The sequence below is a fragment of the Opisthocomus hoazin genome, chromosome 9 (genome assembly GCF_030867145.1).
Source record: "Opisthocomus hoazin isolate bOpiHoa1 chromosome 9, bOpiHoa1.hap1, whole genome shotgun sequence".
Taxonomy (NCBI): Eukaryota; Metazoa; Chordata; class Aves; order Opisthocomiformes; family Opisthocomidae; genus Opisthocomus; species Opisthocomus hoazin.
Genome location: NC_134422.1, coordinates 28,905,785 through 28,927,599, shown reverse-complemented (window position 1 = coordinate 28,927,599; position 21,815 = coordinate 28,905,785). Strand labels below are relative to the sequence as shown.

The 21,815-nt window shown below is 39.0% G+C and overlaps 1 protein-coding gene across 7 annotated transcripts in view; it reads right to left on the bottom strand.

Annotated features, from left to right (window-relative positions):
* The window catches only part of NBEAL1 (neurobeachin like 1), a 92,306-nt gene that overhangs the window by 24,835 nt on the left and 45,656 nt on the right, over positions 1-21,815 (bottom strand). For all 7 annotated transcript variants that reach the window (XM_075429791.1, XM_075429793.1, XM_075429787.1 and 4 more), the window contains 20 exons: positions 21,036-21,339; positions 20,002-20,087; positions 19,492-19,581; positions 16,342-16,510; positions 15,183-15,316; positions 13,021-13,180; positions 12,822-12,924; positions 11,930-12,086; positions 11,172-11,330; positions 10,667-10,823; positions 10,304-10,392; positions 8,752-9,333; positions 8,016-8,191; positions 7,482-7,635; positions 5,387-5,515; positions 4,418-4,723; positions 4,164-4,313; positions 2,553-2,710; positions 1,725-1,849; positions 733-859 (listed from right to left, as the gene is read on the bottom strand). In XM_075429791.1, coding sequence (XP_075285906.1) covers positions 733-859; positions 1,725-1,849; positions 2,553-2,710; positions 4,164-4,313; positions 4,418-4,723; positions 5,387-5,515; positions 7,482-7,635; positions 8,016-8,191; positions 8,752-9,333; positions 10,304-10,392; positions 10,667-10,823; positions 11,172-11,330; positions 11,930-12,086; positions 12,822-12,924; positions 13,021-13,180; positions 15,183-15,316; positions 16,342-16,510; positions 19,492-19,581; positions 20,002-20,087; positions 21,036-21,339 — 3,515 coding nt within the window. The remainder of the gene's footprint in view (positions 1-732; positions 860-1,724; positions 1,850-2,552; positions 2,711-4,163; positions 4,314-4,417; positions 4,724-5,386; positions 5,516-7,481; positions 7,636-8,015; positions 8,192-8,751; positions 9,334-10,303; positions 10,393-10,666; positions 10,824-11,171; positions 11,331-11,929; positions 12,087-12,821; positions 12,925-13,020; positions 13,181-15,182; positions 15,317-16,341; positions 16,511-19,491; positions 19,582-20,001; positions 20,088-21,035; positions 21,340-21,815) is intronic.

Here is a 21,815-nt window from a genome sequence, read left to right as displayed (position 1 = left end):
TCCATAGATATGACACATCACAAGCAAGCATTTAATAGCCTTTAAGGTACAAGAAAATGCATTAGTATCACTGAAAGAAGTGCCACATCTCTACTGGACTTCAACAGCATAGACACACATCAGATCATATGTCCAGTTACTGGAATGAAGCATTTGCTATCTCCTCCTCCTGCCTCGCCCCCCTTTTTTTTTGTTGTAAAGTCACACAAGTGACATAGAGAAATCACAGCAGGCCTTCTCTCTGGAACGCTCTTAAACACAGGGGACTCTAGCAGATCAACACCAGCCAAGCAAACATCCATTCAATGCAGCTGACGGTATAGGTAATGGCCCTGGCATCTACGGACAAGAGCCAGTTCCAGTCCGCTCTACGTCCTCACAGAGCAGACCACCTCTTGAGAATTATAGCCTAAGTACATCGTAGGAAAGCCTCAACAATTCTGTAGCTTATACCTGCAGACCAACAGTGAACAGCGAATCACTAATGGATCCTCACAAACATCTGCTCTGCCTTCTTTTCCCTGGGGCTCTTTCTGTCTCATTGTTTGACAATGATAAATCCAACAGCAACTTTTCTGCTGTTCAAAACTACTACAAAGCCCTGGACTGGATTGTGAAAGCCAGACAAAGCATGAGGAAAGCTTTCTATGCTAATCAACTCCTGAAGCTGTTTCTCACTCCTTATCTCTAGCACAGAAGAGCTGAGATTGGTTTCTGTTCTGCTGTACTTACAAATTGGAACTGGCTGCTGTGTCTTCTTCTGGTAGTTCAAGAACATCATCTTCCAAGTCACTCACTTTCACCTGTTTCACCACCTCCAGAAGCAGAGACTCACTAGAGGGCTGTGTCTGGTGCACACCTATCATCAACAGACATTTCAGCTCAGAAATTTTTTTGCCACAACACTTTTGGAAAGCTAAACTACTGAGCGTATCTTCTACTGTTGAATAGTGGTTTTAACAGTGTAAGCAGCAACCAGACTTCTTAAATACTTTTGGGGGCAAGTAAAACACTAAAAATACTCCTGGAACTACACTGAAATATATGTCAAATTGTAACAGTATAAAGGGAAGACACAAACACATTAGAAAATTTTAAACTTAATTATTTTAGTGCACATTCCCAATAAAACACTTTGCAGTGTTCTGCCAGACTCTGTTAAAGCATGTAGATTTCATGGAAATACACTGCATTTGTTTTTTGCTTACTTGGGTTTAGAAGAGTGTTATTTTTTTTTATTTGAGTCTTGATATCCAATATACCTAACTTAAAGAACAGTTTATACCACTATCTCCGCTGTTTGGCACTCTGAAACAAAGCACTTCATATCTACACATTTTAATCATAAGCTCTAAGAAGTTTTAAACAAACACTGCCTGCTTACTCCAATCTCATTGCTTCCTTCTCTTGAAAAAATAATCTTATACAAGAAAGCTATGTGACAGCTTATTTTAAAACAAAGGAGTTAACTTTTTTTTTTTGAGGCAACAAAAACACACATTTCCATGAACAATGGGAAATGAATTCTACTCAGTAGGAAGACACTGTTTCAGGTCAAAGCACCACTCGTATGTTACACATTTTACTATAGAGGAAATAAAGAAAAATCAAGGTTTAAGTATCTACCATACATTAGTTCTTAAATACAAAGAGTAAAGTGTGTATCCTTCATCGGTAAAGACTGCAGAATCCCAAGTGAAATAGCAAATACAATACAACTTTACCTAAATTATCTCTGAGGTCACTAGCATCCTGATGGGAGTTGAAGTTGTAATTTTGCACTAGTTTTAGTCTCATACGTGAAAAATTTTCCACATTTGAAAGCTTCCAGTGAATAGGATGCTGTTTCCTAGGAAAACAAGAATATTCATAAGAACAGTTAAACACGGCTAAAGACCTATATGAATGAACTGATTACAAAGGAGTACATATTTAGAAAAATACTAGTCATCCATTTGTACATTGTAAAACATAAAAGCAATAAAATGGATTTTAATGTTATATTTCATATTGCAGCTCTGATCATCCTAAAGCACTTTGTAAACAGTACTTATTTTCTGCTGAAATACACCAAATTGTTTACACTTTCAGTTAAAGGCCAGAAAAAAAAAAAAAAAAAAGAGAAATCTCTATCCAGAACTTCCCCAAAAGCTTAGACAGGCAAAATGTATTGTTTTAAACTGAAATTAGCTTCATGTATAAAAACCCAAAGTCTTTATTAACAAGTCTATTTTCTTTTCCAACAGAACAACAGATTCGTAGGATCTCTCAAAAGGCTGTTACAATCCCTTAATTGATAACTAATTTTTATTTGTCATTTGGCAAGAAAATCTGGTATCAAAGTAACCAGCTCAGCATTAACTTCAAACTTTGCATTTTGATAATTAAATGCAGAAAACATTATAAAAGATGCATTCAGTATTAACTTCGTCTCAGGAATGGTTATCAGAGTCTGTCTGACAAGGTTCTAACCATGTGAAAAGTAAGTTAGTCATGTGAGCAAATTCCTTTTAAGCATCATATATGGTTTGGTTTAAGAACTTCACTCTTACATTTCAGACCAAGGTCCACGTTCAGAGAGCAAATAAAGCCGGGCTGCTCTCCACTGTCTCAGAGTAGCTGTGTGTTGACTATTAAGTTGCTTTAGCATACTGTTGTACCGCAGATTTTCCTGTCGAGCCTTTCTGCTGAATGGTTCCACAAAATGCTCCTGCAAGACCATCAAAAATAAATCTAGCACTGAAATAACTCTGACCGTTGAAAACACAGTTCTGTGGCTTGCAAGAATTCTCATGAATTAGAAGGAACAATAAAATTTTAGCAGTAAAAAAATCTGAAAATTTAAAGGTCATGCTTACGAGAGAGCTTTTAAAAAGCTTAGTACTGGAAGAAACGGTGCCAAACTTCAACTTACAGATGTGAAGAAAGCTTTATTAATGCTGCATCCATATGAAGGCAATTTTTTATCATCAGAAAAGTGGTCAGTATTGGAAATCATAGAATGGTAAGGGTTGGAAGGGACCTTAAAGATCATCTGGTTCCAACCCCCCTGCCATAAGCAGGGACATCTTTCACTAGACCAGGTTGCTCAGAGCTCCATTCAACCTGGCTTTGAACACTGCCACGGAGGGGGCATCCACAGCTTCCCTGGGCAACCTGTGCCAGTGCCTCACCACCCTCATGGTGAATTTCTTCCTAATATCTAACCTAAATCTGCCCTCTTTTAGTTTACAGCCATTCCCCCTTGTCCTATCACTACACACTCTTGTGAAAAGTCCCTCTTCATCCTCCTTATAGGCCCTCTTCAGGTACTGAAAGGCTGCAATAAGGTCACCCCGGAGCCTTCTCTTCTCCAGGCTGAACAGCCCCAACTCCCTCAGCCTGTCCTCACAGGAGAGGTGCCCCAGCCCTCTGATCATCTTCGTGGCCCTCCTCTGGACCTGCTCCAACACATCCATGTCCTTCTTATGCTGGGGGCTCCAGAGCTGGATGCAGTACTTCAGGTGGGCTCTAACCAGAGCGGAGTAAAGGGGTAGAATATTTCTTTAAATTCTGGTATTCTAGAATGTGACTCGTATTCCTCCCTTAGCTACTTGAATCAAAACAGACTTACTACAAGGATCCTTATTAAGACGACAAAGGGAAAACAAGAGAAGTGTAACTTAGCTATGATATTTGCTGTAATTACCAGCTAATTCTAATGCTTAAACTGAGTCTGGACCTTACACAGAAAGTTTAGTTCAGAAACAATTTTTCCACATGTTAAACAGGAACTGTCCACTGTTTTAAATGTTTTCATTGTATCGAAGTAGGGTTAAAAAAAAAAAATAATAATCACACTGACTCGCCTCTTAGAGAAGAGGTTTTAGTCATCCAAAACATAAATCAGAGTAAAAGAAGATGCAGCGTATAGCTGAGCACAATTCTAGGTTGCTGTACTATGAGAAAGGTCCACTGTCCTGAAATAACTCTGCTTACAGATAAGACTCTCAAATAGTAAAATAGGATTAAAAAGCTTCTTTTACAAATGCATATAGTCAAACTGCCCATAAAATCATAAAACTATCAACCTGCCTGCAATCATTCAAATTGGATTCTCCATCTTTTAGAAGGTAGCTCCTGAGACAGTTCTAAGTGAAACTTGCACTCACTCAAAACCTTACCTGAAATTTAAGCTTACTTTCTCCTCTCTCCCGGTCTCGCTTGTGCATGTTCACCATAAATGCTTCATAACAATCTTTCCAATAAAGTGCCATCTGCTCATGATCACGTCTGAATGAATTCTCTTCATACTGCTTCATATTTGGAATTATCTGGTTCCACCAAAACACAAGAAGCACATGACTTCTGAATGAGTTCCTCTGCTTTCATGGCTAAAAAGAGGGGGAAAATGATACAAAAAGAATCTACTACTCACATATTTGTCAATATAAACTTGCCACTCATCAGAGCTGCAGTATTCTTGAAAGTCCTCAAAGAAAGATGGGCTGCCATTGGTAGAAGGCAATGAAGGGAGATGCAGGTTCATGAAGAGAAGTTCATAAATCTTGGATACCAATGTCCGAACAAGGGGAATCAAAAACGAGTAAGTTTCTGTCTTCTCTTCAATTGACCTACTCAAGATGCCTTCCAGCTTCCCCAAGAGGTAGCACGCTTCAGGCTGGCTCTCAATTACTTTGGTCTGAAGGAGGGTGTTTAGTTTGGCTGCTGCCATAGCACAGACCTACACAGACAAACAACAAAAAATGAATGCAATCCTCAAAACAGTAATTTTAAGCACTGTCTTTTTAGCACAGTAGTATATACATATTCTGGCTGCATCCCAGGTAGCCTGAAGGCACACATCCATTAAGTATAGGCACTGATCACTTAATCATCCTGTAATGACCAAACCGGAATCAGCTGCAACCCCAAAGCCACACAGCTGCATTAAGACAATCCCATACCTAAACTAATAATCCTGACTTTACTGAAGGGCTCATATTTCAGGCACAGCTCTGCTAACTTTGTTCCAAATGTTGATTTGGCAGAACAGTCCGGGTTCATGTGCATTTAATATGTAAACCTGAAACTGCTAATAAATTCATTTCATGGTAGAAACAGAAAGTCACAATCAGTATCACTATCTTACTGCCACTAGTGCCTATACAGTCCCATCTTCGAACAGCTTGCCTTCTACCTCTTTCTCCTGCTCAGGAGGTGCACCTTGACAGCACTGCAAAGTATATTTGTGAACAGTAAGAACAAGTACAGCATCTTCCCTATAGAAGGATGAAGGATCGCCATCAGTCTGCTCGCAGGTACGAGCAGCTCCCCAGAAAATCACAACAGTTACATCAGACATGCACTTAAAGCACAGTACCACTTGCAGGAATTTGCAACAAACCTGTAAGTTCTCTTGTGCGATGAATCCAAGGAGCAACTGGACTTGCACCTGTGAAAGCCTGATTGCTTCTAGGCCAGCAGAGTACCAGACTGACAGGCTATCCATAAGAGTCGCTAGTTCTTCCAAAAGCTATTGTAAAAACAGAAGATTTGCATGAAATAAAATTAACAGCAGCTGCTCCAGCTGGAGGCACAATAATTTCAAAGAGCTGAAGAAGAGGTTCAGACTTCTAACTTACCCAAACCCAGAAAATTATCCCAGAGCACTGCAGTTAAACCAGTAATTTGAAACAATTCCTGACCACAAAAATCTATCCAGCCCAGTATGTTAACTCATGTATCTCCCCCGAATAAAGCCAAACCCAGTACATAGTATATATGTTTATGTTTTTCCTACAATTTAACTCCAGTAAATTCCATTTCCTTAGAAAAGTCAGTGATTCCACAAGCAGGATTACTAGGATTGAAAAGACACTATTATTAAAAGCCCAGATATCACACCAACTTGCAATTTCCGGGTTCAGTATATATAGGATTTTATTTCATTCTTTTGCTTCGTATTTTAAATTATTTGGATGTAATCCTAGTATGATTTACCAGCAATAGCAAAATGCAGTGCCCTGAGAAGGAAAACAAGGCTTCTTTCATGAGTATCTGATTTAGTGAAATGCTTGAAACTTCATAACAACTATTAATGTATTTTAAAAGATAATAATAATAAAAAAAAATAGAAGGTACTCCTTTCTGTCAGTATTTCATTGCTATAAGCAATACCAGCCTCATGAAAGGTAGGTATTCACATAGTAAGTGGCACATTTCACTATTCACATTTCACATAGTAAGCGAATGTGAATATTCACATAGTAAATATGAAAGTGAATATTCACATAGTAAGTGGCACATTTCATTATTTGCTTTAAACCAATATATCTTGATACATTCCCTAACAAATTACTCAAAAGTAAAAACATTTTCTTGTTAATAAGCCCCAGAATCACATGAATGCTTCTGTGGCAGACTGAAGGCTGTCCTGGTCAGAGTCTTACAGTGCTTTAAATTCTTCCCAAGCATAGCAGAAGACAATTTATGAAAGTACTGGTATTTTCAATTCAGAGTTGGCCGTAAGCACAACTCTTATTGCTCCAAAGTTCAGATCACATTTCTAATTAGATTTCACAAAGCTAGATCACAACAGAAGGCAAAGCTTTTACCAAGAGAAGACTTTTTAAAAACAAACAAATAAAAGCTTTAGGATCAAGCTATGTTTACTTATAAGCAGGCATTTTGGAGAACAGCTTAGATTATTGTGTTGATAACTCTTAACATTGCCCTTTTCCCAAAAAATGTAGCCTAAAAACCCTTGATTTTTAAGGATTTATCGTGATATAATGATGGTTTCCATATAATACCTCTCCCCTTTAACCTTGAAAAAAGAAAAAGCAATGAGAACTTCATGAGGGAAGCAAGACCACTGCCAGAAATTACATAAATGTTGAGGCAAATTATGGGTGTTTACAACGTGCATGTCAAGAAGGCAGGAGAAACAGCCAGATGACAGAAAGCTTCTTTACCTTACTAGTTATTGTGTCTGCTAGACATTTTTTCCTCAGACTTCATGTTTCTGACATACAGAATTGAGCTATTTGCATACATATGTGTAAAATCATGCTGGAACTCCAACACAGGCCAAAGCACAGAAGGGACATTTCTCAGCTTGCAACTGAGAGCAAGAGTTTTGGCTGGTCTTTTATTCAGGACACCCACAATGAGTCATACACACTGATAAACGGTGCAAAATCTGCTTAGGCTACAACTGACATTGTTTCATTAGCTCCTACATTTTCTAAATATTTCTCCAGTCTGAAGAGACCTGGATTGTCAGTGAAGAGTACCACATATATGCTTATTTAATTTGCAAAATTAACTCTATTTCTTGTAGTGAGTATTCATGCTTTTTTACTCATTAAAGAACAATCTAATCCATCCCACTATGAACCCTTACTCTATAATATCTATAGTTTAAAAGCATATGCCTAGAAGGGATGACAATATCCAAGCTCACTATACACAGTACTTCCTTTATGCAGTTACTGTACCTTTTCTGTCCATAAATTTGAATTAACAAGTCCTTCCGCCTGCAGGAAATCCTGTACAATTAGCAAGAGCTTGAATGCATTTTCAGCATGTGTAGGGAGAGCTTTTGAATCTCTGTTATCAGTGACTGACCATTCTAACATCTTCTCCAGCAAGCTGCATAGAAAACAAAATCCCAAAGTGATTACTACATGTTCTAAGTGTAAGTGGCTTTAAAAAAATCCAGTTAAGTACTTAATTGAATCTTACTCTGCAGCGACATAACCAATGTCTTCTCAATAAGCCAATGAGGTAAAACAGATTTTGAGAAGCTCATGAAATCAGCGATACAGTTTCAAAACCTTATGGCCACATGACACTACTAAATAGGCAGTGGAATATACTTAACATACTTCTGACAGTATGCAAAGAGAAAGCAAAGAAAAGTACATCTTGCTGGGAAATAACCCCCTCTTCCCAGCTTCACTAATGCCCCTTACTTTTTCTGTCTTTCCTCAAAAGGGATGAAAGAACCCATCCTTGAACTGTGCACTCACTTGAGTTTTATTTCATCAGAAGGTCGCAGCAACTCATTAGATATCCCCAGTTTGGTCAGTGCCGAAAACACCTGTCCTCTCTCAACCCAAGCAGCATCATCAGATTTTTCAATGCCTTTCCACATTATACACAGTAAGATGTCTGTAAGTAACTGTATGAGTTCATTATCGCCCCCCTATAAAAAAAGGGAAATATTTACAGTCCTTCTAGACTAGAAAATCTTCAAAATGTTTCTCGTTCATCACAGTCCCTGTGCTTGCATGTTTCAGCATTTCTGAAAACTCTGCAGTCTAAAGTCCAACTGCTACATACATGAAAATGCAAATATAAAAGACTGTGGCTTGCTTGTATGTTGTAACACATACCGACTTGACTTGTACATCGTTATTTCAACCTGACCTTTAGCTAACTCTTGATTTTTTCACAGCAAGTCTGCTCCATGCCTCCTCTGGAAGATAAAGGACATGGAAATATAAAGCGGGGGGGGGGGGGGGGGGGGAGAGGGGCAGCAAGCGCCTCCCTCCCCCCCCCCCCAAATCTATTCTAACTAGACGACCAAAAAAAATTACAAAAGGAAGTACCCCTACTCACTATAGAAGAATTATAGTTTGCTTTTCTGTTGGAAGGTGGGAGGGGAAAAAAAAGACAATAATTATCCATCAGGGAGATGATTAAAAAAAAAAAGTAATTGCAGACATTTGGAGAAATTAAACACATAGGGAGTGAATTACTTACTCCTTGGTTTTCAAATGAAGAAAGATCAGTGGTGAAGCCCATATCACTTTTAACACCCAGCTCTTTGTCAGGCTGCCCAGAGAATGGTTTTGTGTTCTCTATAGGTGATGGTGTGCTGGGCTGGCTATCTGTCATCTGATTCACAATGTCAGCCAATTCATAGGAGTCAACGCTGGACAGATCTAAACTCAAATGTGAAGGATTACTGTCCCACAATTCTTCTTGGTCCTCCAACCTAAAAGACATCTCTGCTGTTGATGTGTCTTCCAGTGGCATAACAGAGAAATGAGCAGGGACATCCAGGGACTTGTTGTCTTCTAAACTCCACTGATCAAACAGACCATTAACAGATGCAAAGCTGCCAGTTTTGTCTCCCTCTGTCTTATCAGGTTGATGCTTCTGAAGCTCTTCAGCAGGAGGCTGTTTTTCCTCTTCCCTTGAGGAATCAGCCCTGTTCTCTTTAAAGCCAGTCTGGACCTCTGCGTTTTCTTTCAAGAATAGTCTAATGAAAGTGTCCTGCCAGCCCAGCTGCTGAGAAATCAGTTGTGCTGCATCCAATTGGGAATGCAAAAGGTGCCAAACCTAAGGACAGGAGAAGATATCCTATACCTACACATTAATTTGTAACTGCATTCATTCTAGCTTTTCAATTAGACATTTTACGATCTTACAACTTTTTTGCCTTTTTTTTTAAGAACCTTGTAAAAGGGCCACAATCAGTTAACAATAAGCACACAAGCCACAAAACCATTTACTCAGAAAAACGTATTTGAGAAAAACAAAAGAAAAAATTCTCAGGAGTAGGGCAGCAAAACAAGCTATCAAAGTATATTGGCAAGTCCTCATATTTCAGCCACTCTCCTGCAACAATTCCTGCAAAAGCCAGTTACCACAACAAATAATCCTATTCAGCCACTACTCCACAAAAAAAAAAAAAGAATCTAGAACAGAAAATATGCTTGATTAGTAACTAATAAATAGATGAAATTAAGAAAGTTGCAGTGTTAATAGCTTACTGATAGTGTACTTTATCATTTAACTTTTTTCACTTTGAGAAACATTAATAGACAACATAATGCCTCACAGCTACATTCAGTACTAACTAATTCCAGTGATACATGCTAGAGAGCTTAGCTTGGGCAAAAGTCACCGCTTCTTCCCTATCTCTTCCGCTACATCCACAACCACTCTTATGAACCATAATATGTTCGGTCACAATAACAAATTAAGAACAGAAACAAAACTTTGATTGTGGTCTTAAGCATCCTTTGAGAAAACTCAGTAATTCAAAGAGTCCACCTCTAATCCGTAGAAAATACAAGCTATCTGAGAATTGTGATAGAGGCTTTGCTTTTTGTTTTGTGTTTCAAAAGGACTTGAATACACAAAATTCAACACTAAATGACAGATGGGCTTACTTTTTAACATAAATCATTGTTAAAGAAAGCAGTAGCAACAAATACCGCCACTGTGCCTCAAATAAATCAGATATCACACTGTAGGGCTTATGGGCTTCAAGGACGGTATTCCAGTTTTAAAGACGACAACTAACCTTTCTACAGATAACCACTCTCATGTTTATATCTGATCTATGAGCCAGATGCACTACAGCTATGAGATCTTTATAATTCACCGCAGGATCTGTAGGGGAGAAAGTAAAAACAACACAAACTGTATCAGTCAAAACAATGTAACAGCTAAATATTAAAAATTGCCTTGGAGGTCACTTCTACATCCAGGGGTAGCAAAGGGAACAAACTTTAGGGAACTATGAAAATGTTAGCTGAGACTAACGGCAACTTCAAACAGAACAGCTCTGTAAGGTAACAGATCTCGTTATCCTGAACAAAAAACCAAATATATTTGCCTCTGAGCAGAAGGAGCTTACTAATGGGAGACAACACTTGCCAATTACCTGCATACAGAACTTGGTTAAGAAGGTTTTTAATAAGAGAAACAGTAACTGATTCATTCAGAAGGAGCCCCAGTCCAGAGTATCCCACTTCTCTGAGTCTCATACGGTGCTTACTACGTTCATAAACTTTAGTACATTTCAGCATCTCTTCCACAATCTGCAAGGAAAAGAATACACAAATGCAAAATAAACTCAGGGGCGAATCCAAACTTCTTAAATGTAATTGTGTATGATATAACATGCTGGTCCACTGTTTTTAAAGCTTACTTTGTAAGCTAATTCAAATGGACTCTTCTTTTTTATTTTTTAAATCCCAATACTTCAAGAGAACACTAATTCCATTGTGACTATGGCAGTAAAGAATAACATCCAGCTATCACAACAGAAAAAACTGAGACTTGCATGATTAGTATCTTTGCAATTGCAGACACTTCTGCAGTCAGACCATTGAAAAAAAAATTATGTTCAAATGATTAATTTAAGAACATACAATTCAATTCAGTACCTTGAACACAAGTTCTCTAAGCCTGTCAGAGTATCTTTGATGCAATAACAGAGTGTAAAGAATATCAGCATTCCCTGGTTCAAAAAGCAATAAAAAAAGCTGGTCTGGGGTTGGGCTGGAATGAAGGAGGCTGAAGAGAACGTCCAGAATTCCACAGAGCTACAAAATCAAGACAACTGAATTAATCCACAGTTCATTCAGACTGCATGCTCTGTTTGGAGAAAACTTTCTTGGCTTTTAAATTTTACCCTTTGCTTGCTATAAAATAGACAATTTGTCTGCTCAGTATTGCTGCATGTAAAATTAGGGGGGGTTGATACATCTTTTTCTATACACAGAGTAACTAAACAAACTGTAATTAGAGCTACAAAGCAAGTTCAAGTTCTGTTGATGTCCGCAAAATAGAAACGGCATCATTACAACTTCTGAGCTGTTGAAGTCCAATTTGTTTCGTAAACTAAGAGAACTTTTCTAATGTCAATGCTACACATTATGTGCTTTCTGCCTTCTTCAGGGAAAACAAAATAACCAGTAAAAATATGGCCACTTGCAGAGGACTTTGTCAAGTTTCCAGTGTGCTTCCATAATCTGCCTCAGCTACATCTAAACAGAACCATGCAGCAAATAACACTTTCCTTGTGGTCTTTTCCTTTTCTGTTCCCCCCTCTTAAGCACACAAGTCACAGGACTTCTAAACACCAAGAAGCAAAACCAAAACATGTACAGTTTAAAATATTAATTTATGCCATATTGGATACCTGCTCCTCTTCACTGGTGGCAGCTATATATCCTACAATGCTCTGTATTTCTTCATGCGTTCCACCTTTGCTCAGGAAATATTTGATCAGTCCATAGAGGGATGTCCGTATTGTTCTCAGGTCATCAGGAGCCAAATCACTGTCTTTACAGCCACTCCTATACACCAACAGACAGGAAAAGCAACCCAAGGAAGTTCTTCATCACTCACTGATAGCAATTTGATTGTGCTAGTTTTGCAGTTTTTCATCTACCCGGATACCATGGCACAAGCTATCAATTTTTACTGAAGGCAAATGAATAGTAATAAGCAATAGCAGATAAGACTTACCAAGTCTATAAAAGCCCTGAAATGTAGACTTGTACTGATTTGGATACACATCAGGATTTCAGGCTCCCTCCTCCCACCCTCTAAATGAAAGAGCAAGGTCTGTAGCCAGCCTTCCTCAATGACATAACTATATTCATAAGCAGATACAAATCACCTAGGCTGAAAGCTAAAACTTTAAATTCCTAAACAAATCCTACTTCAAATTCTACAAGGATAGAAAAGGATTTAAAATTACAAAAACCCTCTCTTTTCATAATGGTAATGACCTACAATTTAATTGCCATTGTTGACAACAAGTCCTTCAATTTTGTAATTGTAATGACTTTTCCAAGCATTTCTAGTACCTCTGACATTAATTTTTATGTGATAGGACTATATAAAATGTAAGTCAAGGAAAAGTAGCACATCAAATGTAAAAAAAGATTAATGCAATTCTGAAAAATTAAATCCATCACCAAAAGCCAACCTGCAGTTTTATTTATTAGTTTTCCCACTAAGATGATGTGGGAAAAAAACCAGCCACCACATAATAAATGAGGAGTCAGAAGAAGTAAAACTTGTACCCATAATAAATCCTGAGTGTGTCCAGAAGAAACTGCACACCATATTTCTTTCTGAAGAGTCTTCTGCTGTCTTTAATGATTGTAGAAAGATATTGTATATGTCCTATAACATAAAGTTTTCTATTAGAATCTAGATAAAGTTTTACGTCAAGAGAAGAGTACTGTGTCTCCGCGCAGCTGTCCAAGTCCAAGAACTCACCAATTCTGAAGGGGAAGTCCCCACTGTTCCAGATACTGAAGTCAAAAAGTAAGTGTTGATACATCTGTTGCAAAAGCTGCATGTTCTTTTCTACTGAGACTTGCTCTATCAATAATTGTACAGCCATCAGTACATTCACATCCATCAAGTTGCTTGGCACCTTTCACAATAAGAACATGCATCAGCACTCAAAATATGGATATCCTAATAAACTTCATTGCTTCTAAATCAGATTTTGAAATTCTTTTGTCTTCTACAGCAATGTCTGCTTCCATTAAAGCAATACAGAAACACAAAACTAGTCTAGTTTGAATAGTAATACAACATAGTACCTATAATAAAAAAGCAGAACATGGAAAAAAGACAAAACACTGTGTTTCACTTCGCAGATCAAGACCAACTCCTCACGCCATTTCGTTTTCAGAAACATGAGAAAGAAAAGCATACAGAAGCCTGCAGACAGGATGACCTTCCCTTGGTCGAGGAGGACTGTGTGAGAGATCACTTAAGTAATGTGGACACCCACAGATCCATGGGCCCTGATGCAATGCACCCACGAGTGCTGAGGGAGCTGGCGGAGCTGAGCCACTCTCCATCATCCTTGAAAGGTCCTGGACGACAGGAGAGGTGCCCGAGGACTGGAGAAAGGCCAATGTCACTCCAATCTTCAAAAAGGGCAAGAAAGAGGACCCAGGGAACTACAGGCCGGTCAGCCTCACCTCCATCCCGGGAAAGGTGATGGAGCAGCTCGTTCTAGAGGTCATCATCAAGCAAGTGGAGGAAAAGAAGGTTATCAGGAGTAGTCAGCATGGATTCACCAAGGGGAAATCATGCCTGACCAATCTGATAGCTTTCTACGATGGCATGACTGGCTGGGTAGACGAAGGGAGAGCCGTGGATGTTGTCTACCTTGACTTCAGCAAGGCTTTCGACACAGTCTCCCATAATATCCTCCTAGGGAAGCTTAGGAAGTGTGGGCTGGATGAGTGGTCAGTAAGGTGGATTGAGAACTGGCTGAATGGCAGAATTCAGACAGTTGTCGTCAGCGGCGCTGAGTCTAGTTGGAGGCCGGTAACTAGTGGTGTCCCTCAGGGGTCAGTACTCAGCCCAGTTTTGTTTAACTTCATCAATGATCTGGGTGAAGGGACAGAGTGTACCCTCAGCAAGTTTGCTGATGACACCAAACTGGGAGGAGTGGTGGATACACCAGCAGGCTGTGCTGCCATGCAGCGAGACCTGGACAGGCTGGAGAGCTGGGTGGAGAGGAACCTGATGAGGTTCAACAAAGGCAAATGCAGGGTCCTGCACCTGGGGAGGAACAACCCCATGCATCAGTACAGGCTTGGGGCAGACCTGCTGGAGAGCAGTTCTGTGGAGAGGGACCTGGGTGTCCTGGTGGATGAAAAGCTGACCATGAGCCAGCAGCGTGCCCTGGCTGCCAAGAAGGCCAATGGGATCCTGGGGGGAATTGAGTGGGGCCAGCAGGTCGAGGGAGGTTCTCCTCCCCCTCTACACTGCCCTAGTGAGGCCCCATCTGGAGTACTCTGTCCAGTTCTGGGCTCCCCAGTTCAAGAAAGATGAGGAGCTACTGGATAGAGTCCAGCGGAGGGCTACAAGGATGATGAGGGGAGTGGAACATCTGTGCTATGAGGAGAGGCTGAGGGAGCTGGGGTTGTTCAGCCTGAAGAAGAGAAGACTGAGAGGGGACCTTATAAATGCTTATAAAATCTCAAGGGTGGGTGTCAGGAGGATGGGGCCAGACTCTTTTCAGTGGTGCCCAGTGACAGGATAAGGGGCAGTAGGCACAAACTGAAGCACAGGAAGTTCTGTCTGAACATGAGGAAGAACTTCTTCCCTCTGAGGGTGACGGAGCACTGGAACAGGCTGCCCAGGGAGGTTGTGGAGTCTCCTTCTCTGGAGATATTCAAGACCCGCCTGGACAAGGTCCTGTGCAGCCTGCTCTAGGTGACCCTGCTTTGGCAGGGGGGTCGGACTAGATGACCCACAGAGGTCCCTTCCAACGCCTAACATTCTGTGATTCTGTGATGTACTAAGGAGGCCTTTGAAGACCCTCACACCCTGGCCAAACTAAGAATGTTTCAAGGTAATCAGGCCTATTCCGTAACATTCATTACTAAAGGATGCTTCTCGAATTTGCTCACCTTCTGCAACAAGGCTCCTAGGGTGGCAACTCCATGTGAGTGAATGAGATTTTCTTGATTAACACAGTGTCTCTGAATAAAGTGTTTTATCATCAAGATGAAAGTTGCAACAATATTTTTCTCCAGGCGTGCTTCTGCAAAACAGAACAATAGCAAAAGCCTCACTGTTTATTACTGGACCACTGCACGAATGTAGAGGGGAGTAAGTAATATCAAGCATCCATATTCCTCCCTATTGTCTGAACATCTCAACTCCTTTTCTGTTTGTTCCCTAGCTGTAGGCTACCTTTAGACTTTTCCAGAGCAGACTGATAGTCGTTCCATGCCTCTCCATAACAAACTGACCCCAGTCCTGACTTCAGTTGTTTCACCCACCTGGCTGTAGCTTACAGACAAACTTCTCTTTCAGTTACAATCTTTCACATATGCTCCCTCTGTAGTTGCAAACTGATACTTTCTAGCCATGATATGCAAAAAATTAAAAGACAAAATGATATATTTTTTTACTTTATGCCACTCTTTCTTATTTGAAACAAAAAATTGCTGTTTTCCCTTGCAAGGTCCGATTTCCCAGTGGTTTCTCTTAGGATCAAAGTTCATTCTCAGTGTTAGCACAGTTTTTAAAAATCTATTCTTAAAGCTTCTTTCAATTTTTTTTTATTTTAATACTAAAATCTGACTGAGTGTGGAAGGGGTAAGAGTCTGAACATTTTCCTAAGTAAACAGAAGTTTGGCTAAACGCTAAACAGTACTGTTCTGATGCTGCAAAGTCTTCATATGGTTGTCTGATAGCTCCTCCTCTTGATATCAGTAGGCTTTGCATCAAACAATTTCTCAAAATAATCAGAACCAACTTTTCAGAACAGAAATTTTAAAACTGCATACTTTTACACTAACGTAATAGCAAATCACAAAAATAAAAAAATGCTATTAAATATTGCTATATTCAAAATTTGTGAATAAGTTAGTTTTACATAGTGCTAAACTCCTGGTATTCAGTATCCACAACAGACATCTAGGAACAGGAAGAGCCTTTCAGCTTTACATATGTACTCTGGAAAAGCTAGCACATAATAGAATGGCTTCCTGTCATTCACAGGAAGACTTTTAAAAATCAAGCTTAAAAATTATCTAGTACAGTTCAACTATACTTTCCTACCTGACGCCTTTGTGGATGACAACACCACCCAGTCTCCCTCTACGGGAGTAACTAATTCTGGAGGTAGAGTTTCCCCTTCAGACTTCTCAGGCATCTGTCGACCAAGAAAACTGATCTGCTCCAGCAATGGAAACAGCACATTTACTCCACCAATACAGTTGATCATATCCTAAATCAAGAGCAAACGGAGGAAAAACATCACCATAAATAAAAACCCCTAAACTACATAACAGAACTTTACTCCAAATACAAGGAACCTATGTACTCACAAATTAATGACAATGTTTCAAATGCCACTTTGAAACTAGTTTAACACCTGTTTAACAACAGAGCCCCCAAGTTTTAGACTCTAGAGCTACACACATGCGTTCTTCTCAGCTCTTGTTTAGAAAGTGGATTTTTACATTTCCTTCCTCCTCCCTCTACATAAACAGGGAAAACTGAAGGATACAAATCTTAGAAAGAATCTTCTGCTCAATATATTTGAAAAAACAGGAAAAACATAGTCTTCTGACTTCTAAGTTACGTGCAGCAAGCAGTAAGAAAAGGTTACACACATCTGTGCTTTCATCATATTCCTGCAAGATTTCAACTTCAGTCAATTAAAAAGTAATATTTTTTTCAAGTAACTTTACAGATACCTCAATTCTAAGCCTCTTTTTAAAATTCAAGTCTCCTAAGCCCCCTTTTTTCACCCCTCCTCACAAGCACGGATAGCATGAGACTTCTAACAATGCTTCCTGGGGTAAGGTATAACACACTCAAATCACAAGATTGCTAGAAATGATTCACAATGCCACTCAGAAACAGGGTTTCAGCAAGCTAGCCAGAGACACCCATTCAACTGCTCAACTTAGTTCAATGAAAACTCTTCTGTAGCAAAATTTTAAGTCAAAAAACCCCAACATCCTGTAAGCCAGTCTATTAATATGGGATATCACCCTCCCTTCCCAGTCAGAAATGTTTAGGGGAAGTGGAGAAAATCATCCTTTTCTTCCCCATCCTTTTCTACTTTTCCAATTGTGACTCTGCTGCATCTGTCCTTATGATGCTCCTCTCCAACCCACGTTTATTAAGGTGAATTTAACAAACTTGAATTGTTAAATTAAGAAAGTTTTTAAAAAACTGTGTAATTTATCTCACGGATGAAGATTTCTGTGTTTGTTGATCAAAACAAGAGGCATCACAGACCTGAAGCTGTTGGCAACAGAAATCAACTTCAGGTTGAAAACCAGAATTTGTCTGAACCACAAGACAAGATAGCAGTAACTGTAGCCCTTCTAGACTACCTTTCTCCTCACGGGCTCCTGATCAGCTCCTGTGGTTTTTCCTCACTCTAGTCCTCCTCAAGAGGGTGCTAAACGCCACAATGTTTGTTAATGAATTATTCTCCTAAAACTTGTACTCAGTATGCTTTTCCATAAAGCTGGAGACATAAACACCCTTCACCCACTCCTCTTCCCACTACTGGGTGAAGAGAACAAACTGCAGTATTTTCAAACTATTCCTATCATAGCAAAATTAACTAGCAAGTGTCTGAATTTTCTTAACATTAATCTCCACAATTCAGCATATGCAGTGTAGCTCCAACAATATTTCCTTATTAATTAGTTTGCTAGTACAGTTGATTGTTCACTGTTCTTAGAAAAAAAAGCAGCTTATATCTAATTCTTCATACGTTTTTCCTCAAGACATAAAAAAATTGCGATATTCTACTGACAAATTTTCTACACTCAGACTTTGCATCCTTCTCAAAGCTAAGAGCCCTTAATCAAAGATTCTGCCTATAAAACAGAATTGGATGTATTCTATCTAAATTTAAAAGAAATTAATCCTTATTTACATCACTGTTTCTGGATCAAACTCTGATGCTGCAAATAACTTGATTTCCGCATGCACAGAGCTAAGTCTGACTTTGATTTTTGCTATTAATATTTGTTAGTGATCAGGGAACAAATAAGCAGATAGGTACACAAAGTATTTATTAAGCTGGTGTGCATTACATTGTTTCCTCCTCCTCTCCATGAACTAGCAAGTAGAAGACCATCTGCTATTCTACACAGAAGACATATAATGGACACGTAACCTGCTGAAATGGTATTCCGTTTCTGCGGCACCAAGAAAGTCTACTAATACTAAAGTCTACTAATACTAAACCTCATTGGCAGTGCTGAGTTGACAAAACTGTAAGTTTTAGTTCTATAGCACAAAGTCAGATCTGAACTGTCAGTGGCATAAGACTTAGAAATTAACTGATTAACCAGAAGGACATAAGGACGCTATACGTTTGTTAAGAAAAAACAAAACCCAAATACAGGACACTTTTGCTATAACAGAATGTTTGAGCAGGAGACTAGAAATGAGTATAGCCATAAAATGTGAAATTTTAAGCTCGAATACTAATATAGCAGCAGTACCGGGATTACAACTGCAAGCAGATGTTAGACAAAGATGATTTGCATAGCCTGCAAGAATCAGATATCCCAATGTATAAATAATAAGGAAAATATATTGGACAATTAGTGTATAGCAGAGACAGAATAAGGCATAACACTTCAGTGAATATTTGGTGTTTTGTCTGAACTGAGATTTTTGGACCGTGAACTCATCTAGTTCTGCCAACCCCAAACCAAAAGTAAGATAACTAGATTAACTTATCTTTCAAAAAATGTTAGATTCTTGTAATATTTTAACTCCCCACCTTGCTTTCTGCTGAAGTTAAGTCTGCAATTCAGTATTTTTTTATATGACTAACACAGCACAACTCACAAGTGTTAACTTAACCCTACTAATCTTCATCTAATTCAGAGTTTAAGACTGCAAGAAAACCGTGACAGAATCCCCCAGAGATGACAAAACGCTTTCAATACACAACAGGCATTGAAGAGATTACGAAGAGCAGTCAGCTACCACAAATTATCTTAATACATTATCTACGACAGTCAGAGCAGAAGCCCTTGTAAATTCCCCATAAATGTAATACTACTCCAGCTACAGCATTAACCCACTAATTCTCATTACAAAAACATGCTGTATCTGCTAAATGTCATTCGCATTACAACAATAACTTTTGGCATTCCAAAAGTTCAGTAAAAGTGACAGTGATTGTACATGTTCACATCAGGTTCTGCTTCTTCAGTGTGCATTTACCTTGATGTCCCAGTTCACTACTTTGTTTCCAGTTAGTCTTCCATGTAAAAGATTTGCAGACAGGTCAAGGCAAATCGGGTTTCTGCAGGCCTGTTAACCAAATGAAGAGGCTACAGTATCATTTAGGAAACAAGTTACAGATCCTTGAACACAAGATTTCTGAACAATGCATAATATGTTTCAGGAAGTTAGTGCCACTGTGTTGATACTAAACTATTTCAACAATTTGGAAACTCTGGAACATCATATATGTTATCTTAGATCTGACACCCACTATTGTACAAGATGATTCTGCGCTTTTGCCAAACAAGAACAAAATCTACTACCTCTATACAAGACTACAGTTTAAGAAAGTTCTCACTGCTTCTGTAATAACCACAGCGTAAAGATGGCACAATCACCTGTTCTACGAAACACAAATAACAAAGCAAAAAAACCCCACTATCTTGAACATGCTCTGAAATTACTGCACACTGCGTAATCAAAGAGAAATTCTGTACTGTTTCATACCTTTGGTGTATAATGAAGCAGCACCTTACTGGGGAGATCTGCTACTTCAGCTTCTTGTGACTTCCATGGAGTTAAACAGTTTGGACCTATTAAAAATACATATATAAAAATTATATGTAAAATTATAAACTTATGACATATATATTTAAGAGTTCACTGGCTATTAATGTTGACCTTCACAAATTTTATACTACCGCACTTTGTTGCAACAACAAATAGGACACTCTGAACCACACTTATTTGAGACACGCCTTGAAGTAATCTCTGTAACTTAAAAAATTCATTCTATAGGGTCTGCTAAAAAGAAATACACTCTTGATAAAAAGCTAAATTATACAAAGCAAGGGGTTTTTTTATACATTCAAACAGCTCTAATGTTTCTGTCTTTACAAATACCTATCTCATATTTCTCACCAATCTCTCTGTCATCAAGCCCAGATGTACAGAAAATGAGTAAACTTCAATATAGTTTTGTTTACTAATACAAAATATTTCTTTTAAATGATGGAAGTATTTTTATGCTCATCTCTAACAACCTCAAGTCATTATGGAACTTAATACCTTAACACTTGAACTGTAAGACATAGCATATCAGAATTTCTTTTCTTCAAATGACCCCTTATTAAATGATTCTTGTGTAAAAATCCTCAAGCATAAGTCACCTTTAAGTGGCCCATCAAAACAAGGGCCATACACTAACAAGTCTCAACTGCAAACTCACATGTAGACAAACAGTAACAAAAATGAAGAACTTACAAGTGAAAATACTACCTAACATTTTTACTTTGGCAGGTCTGTACATATGATAAATAGACGAGCTTATGCAAACATAACATTTTAAACAGAACTTCATGAAATACTTATCTTTTCATTTTAAGCTTATTTGTTATAAGGACCTCCCACTTTAGGGCAACTCTGCAACTCTTCTCGATTGTAACTTCTTCATTCTGTGTCTGTGTAGAGCAAAGCCCAGTGGGGTCTTGTCCCTTACTCATCACTTCTATTCCACTAAAACCAGTACAATCACCACTTACCTGCTAAGTATAACGCTTTCACCTGAGGAGGTAGCAGTGCTTCATGAAAGATGATAACTGATCCAAGTTGGCCCTCCAGTGACGTTGGACATCCCCACTCACTGTCCTGAGTCCCTGCTGAGATCATCTTGGTGATGAGCTCAGGTTTTCCAAGCATCCCACCCCAACTTCCTGTAGAGAGAATGCCCCCAAGTGATGTCCGATGGGGCATAATAGGGGAGGAATAAGGCGGATCTGGTATCTGAGATGGAGGAGGAGTAGTTGTTCTTTGACCAGCTGAACCAATGCAGCAAGAAGTAAAAGACTGGAGAGTCACGCATGGAAGAAAGAAAGCAAAATACATACCGTAAATCCAACTTCCTTTTTTCACAGTGTACAAAGTAAATCTGCAGACTATCTCTGTCAAACCTAAACTAAATAAATTAAATCCAGAGTAACAAGTTCTGGTGTGCCCTGGAAAAGAAGCAATCCAGCATCTGGTACAATAGGTCAAAAAAAAAAGCAGCATATGCTTTTCACAACAGCAGAGTGACCCTTCTCCAATTAACAGCAATTTGGTCACCCTAATTGTTGTGTGACTTCTGGCAGTAGCAGAAGCAGGAAGGATGATGTTCCAGATACCCTGGTACACACCCCTCTTCTAGATTATATTCCAAAATACTAGCCCAGCATATCTGCTACTGTACACTGCTCACATCAGTTATTCCAGTCAGATGCTCTCATGGGAAGCTTACCTGCCCTATTTCTAGCCACCTTGATGTTTATAGTGCTTATTCTACA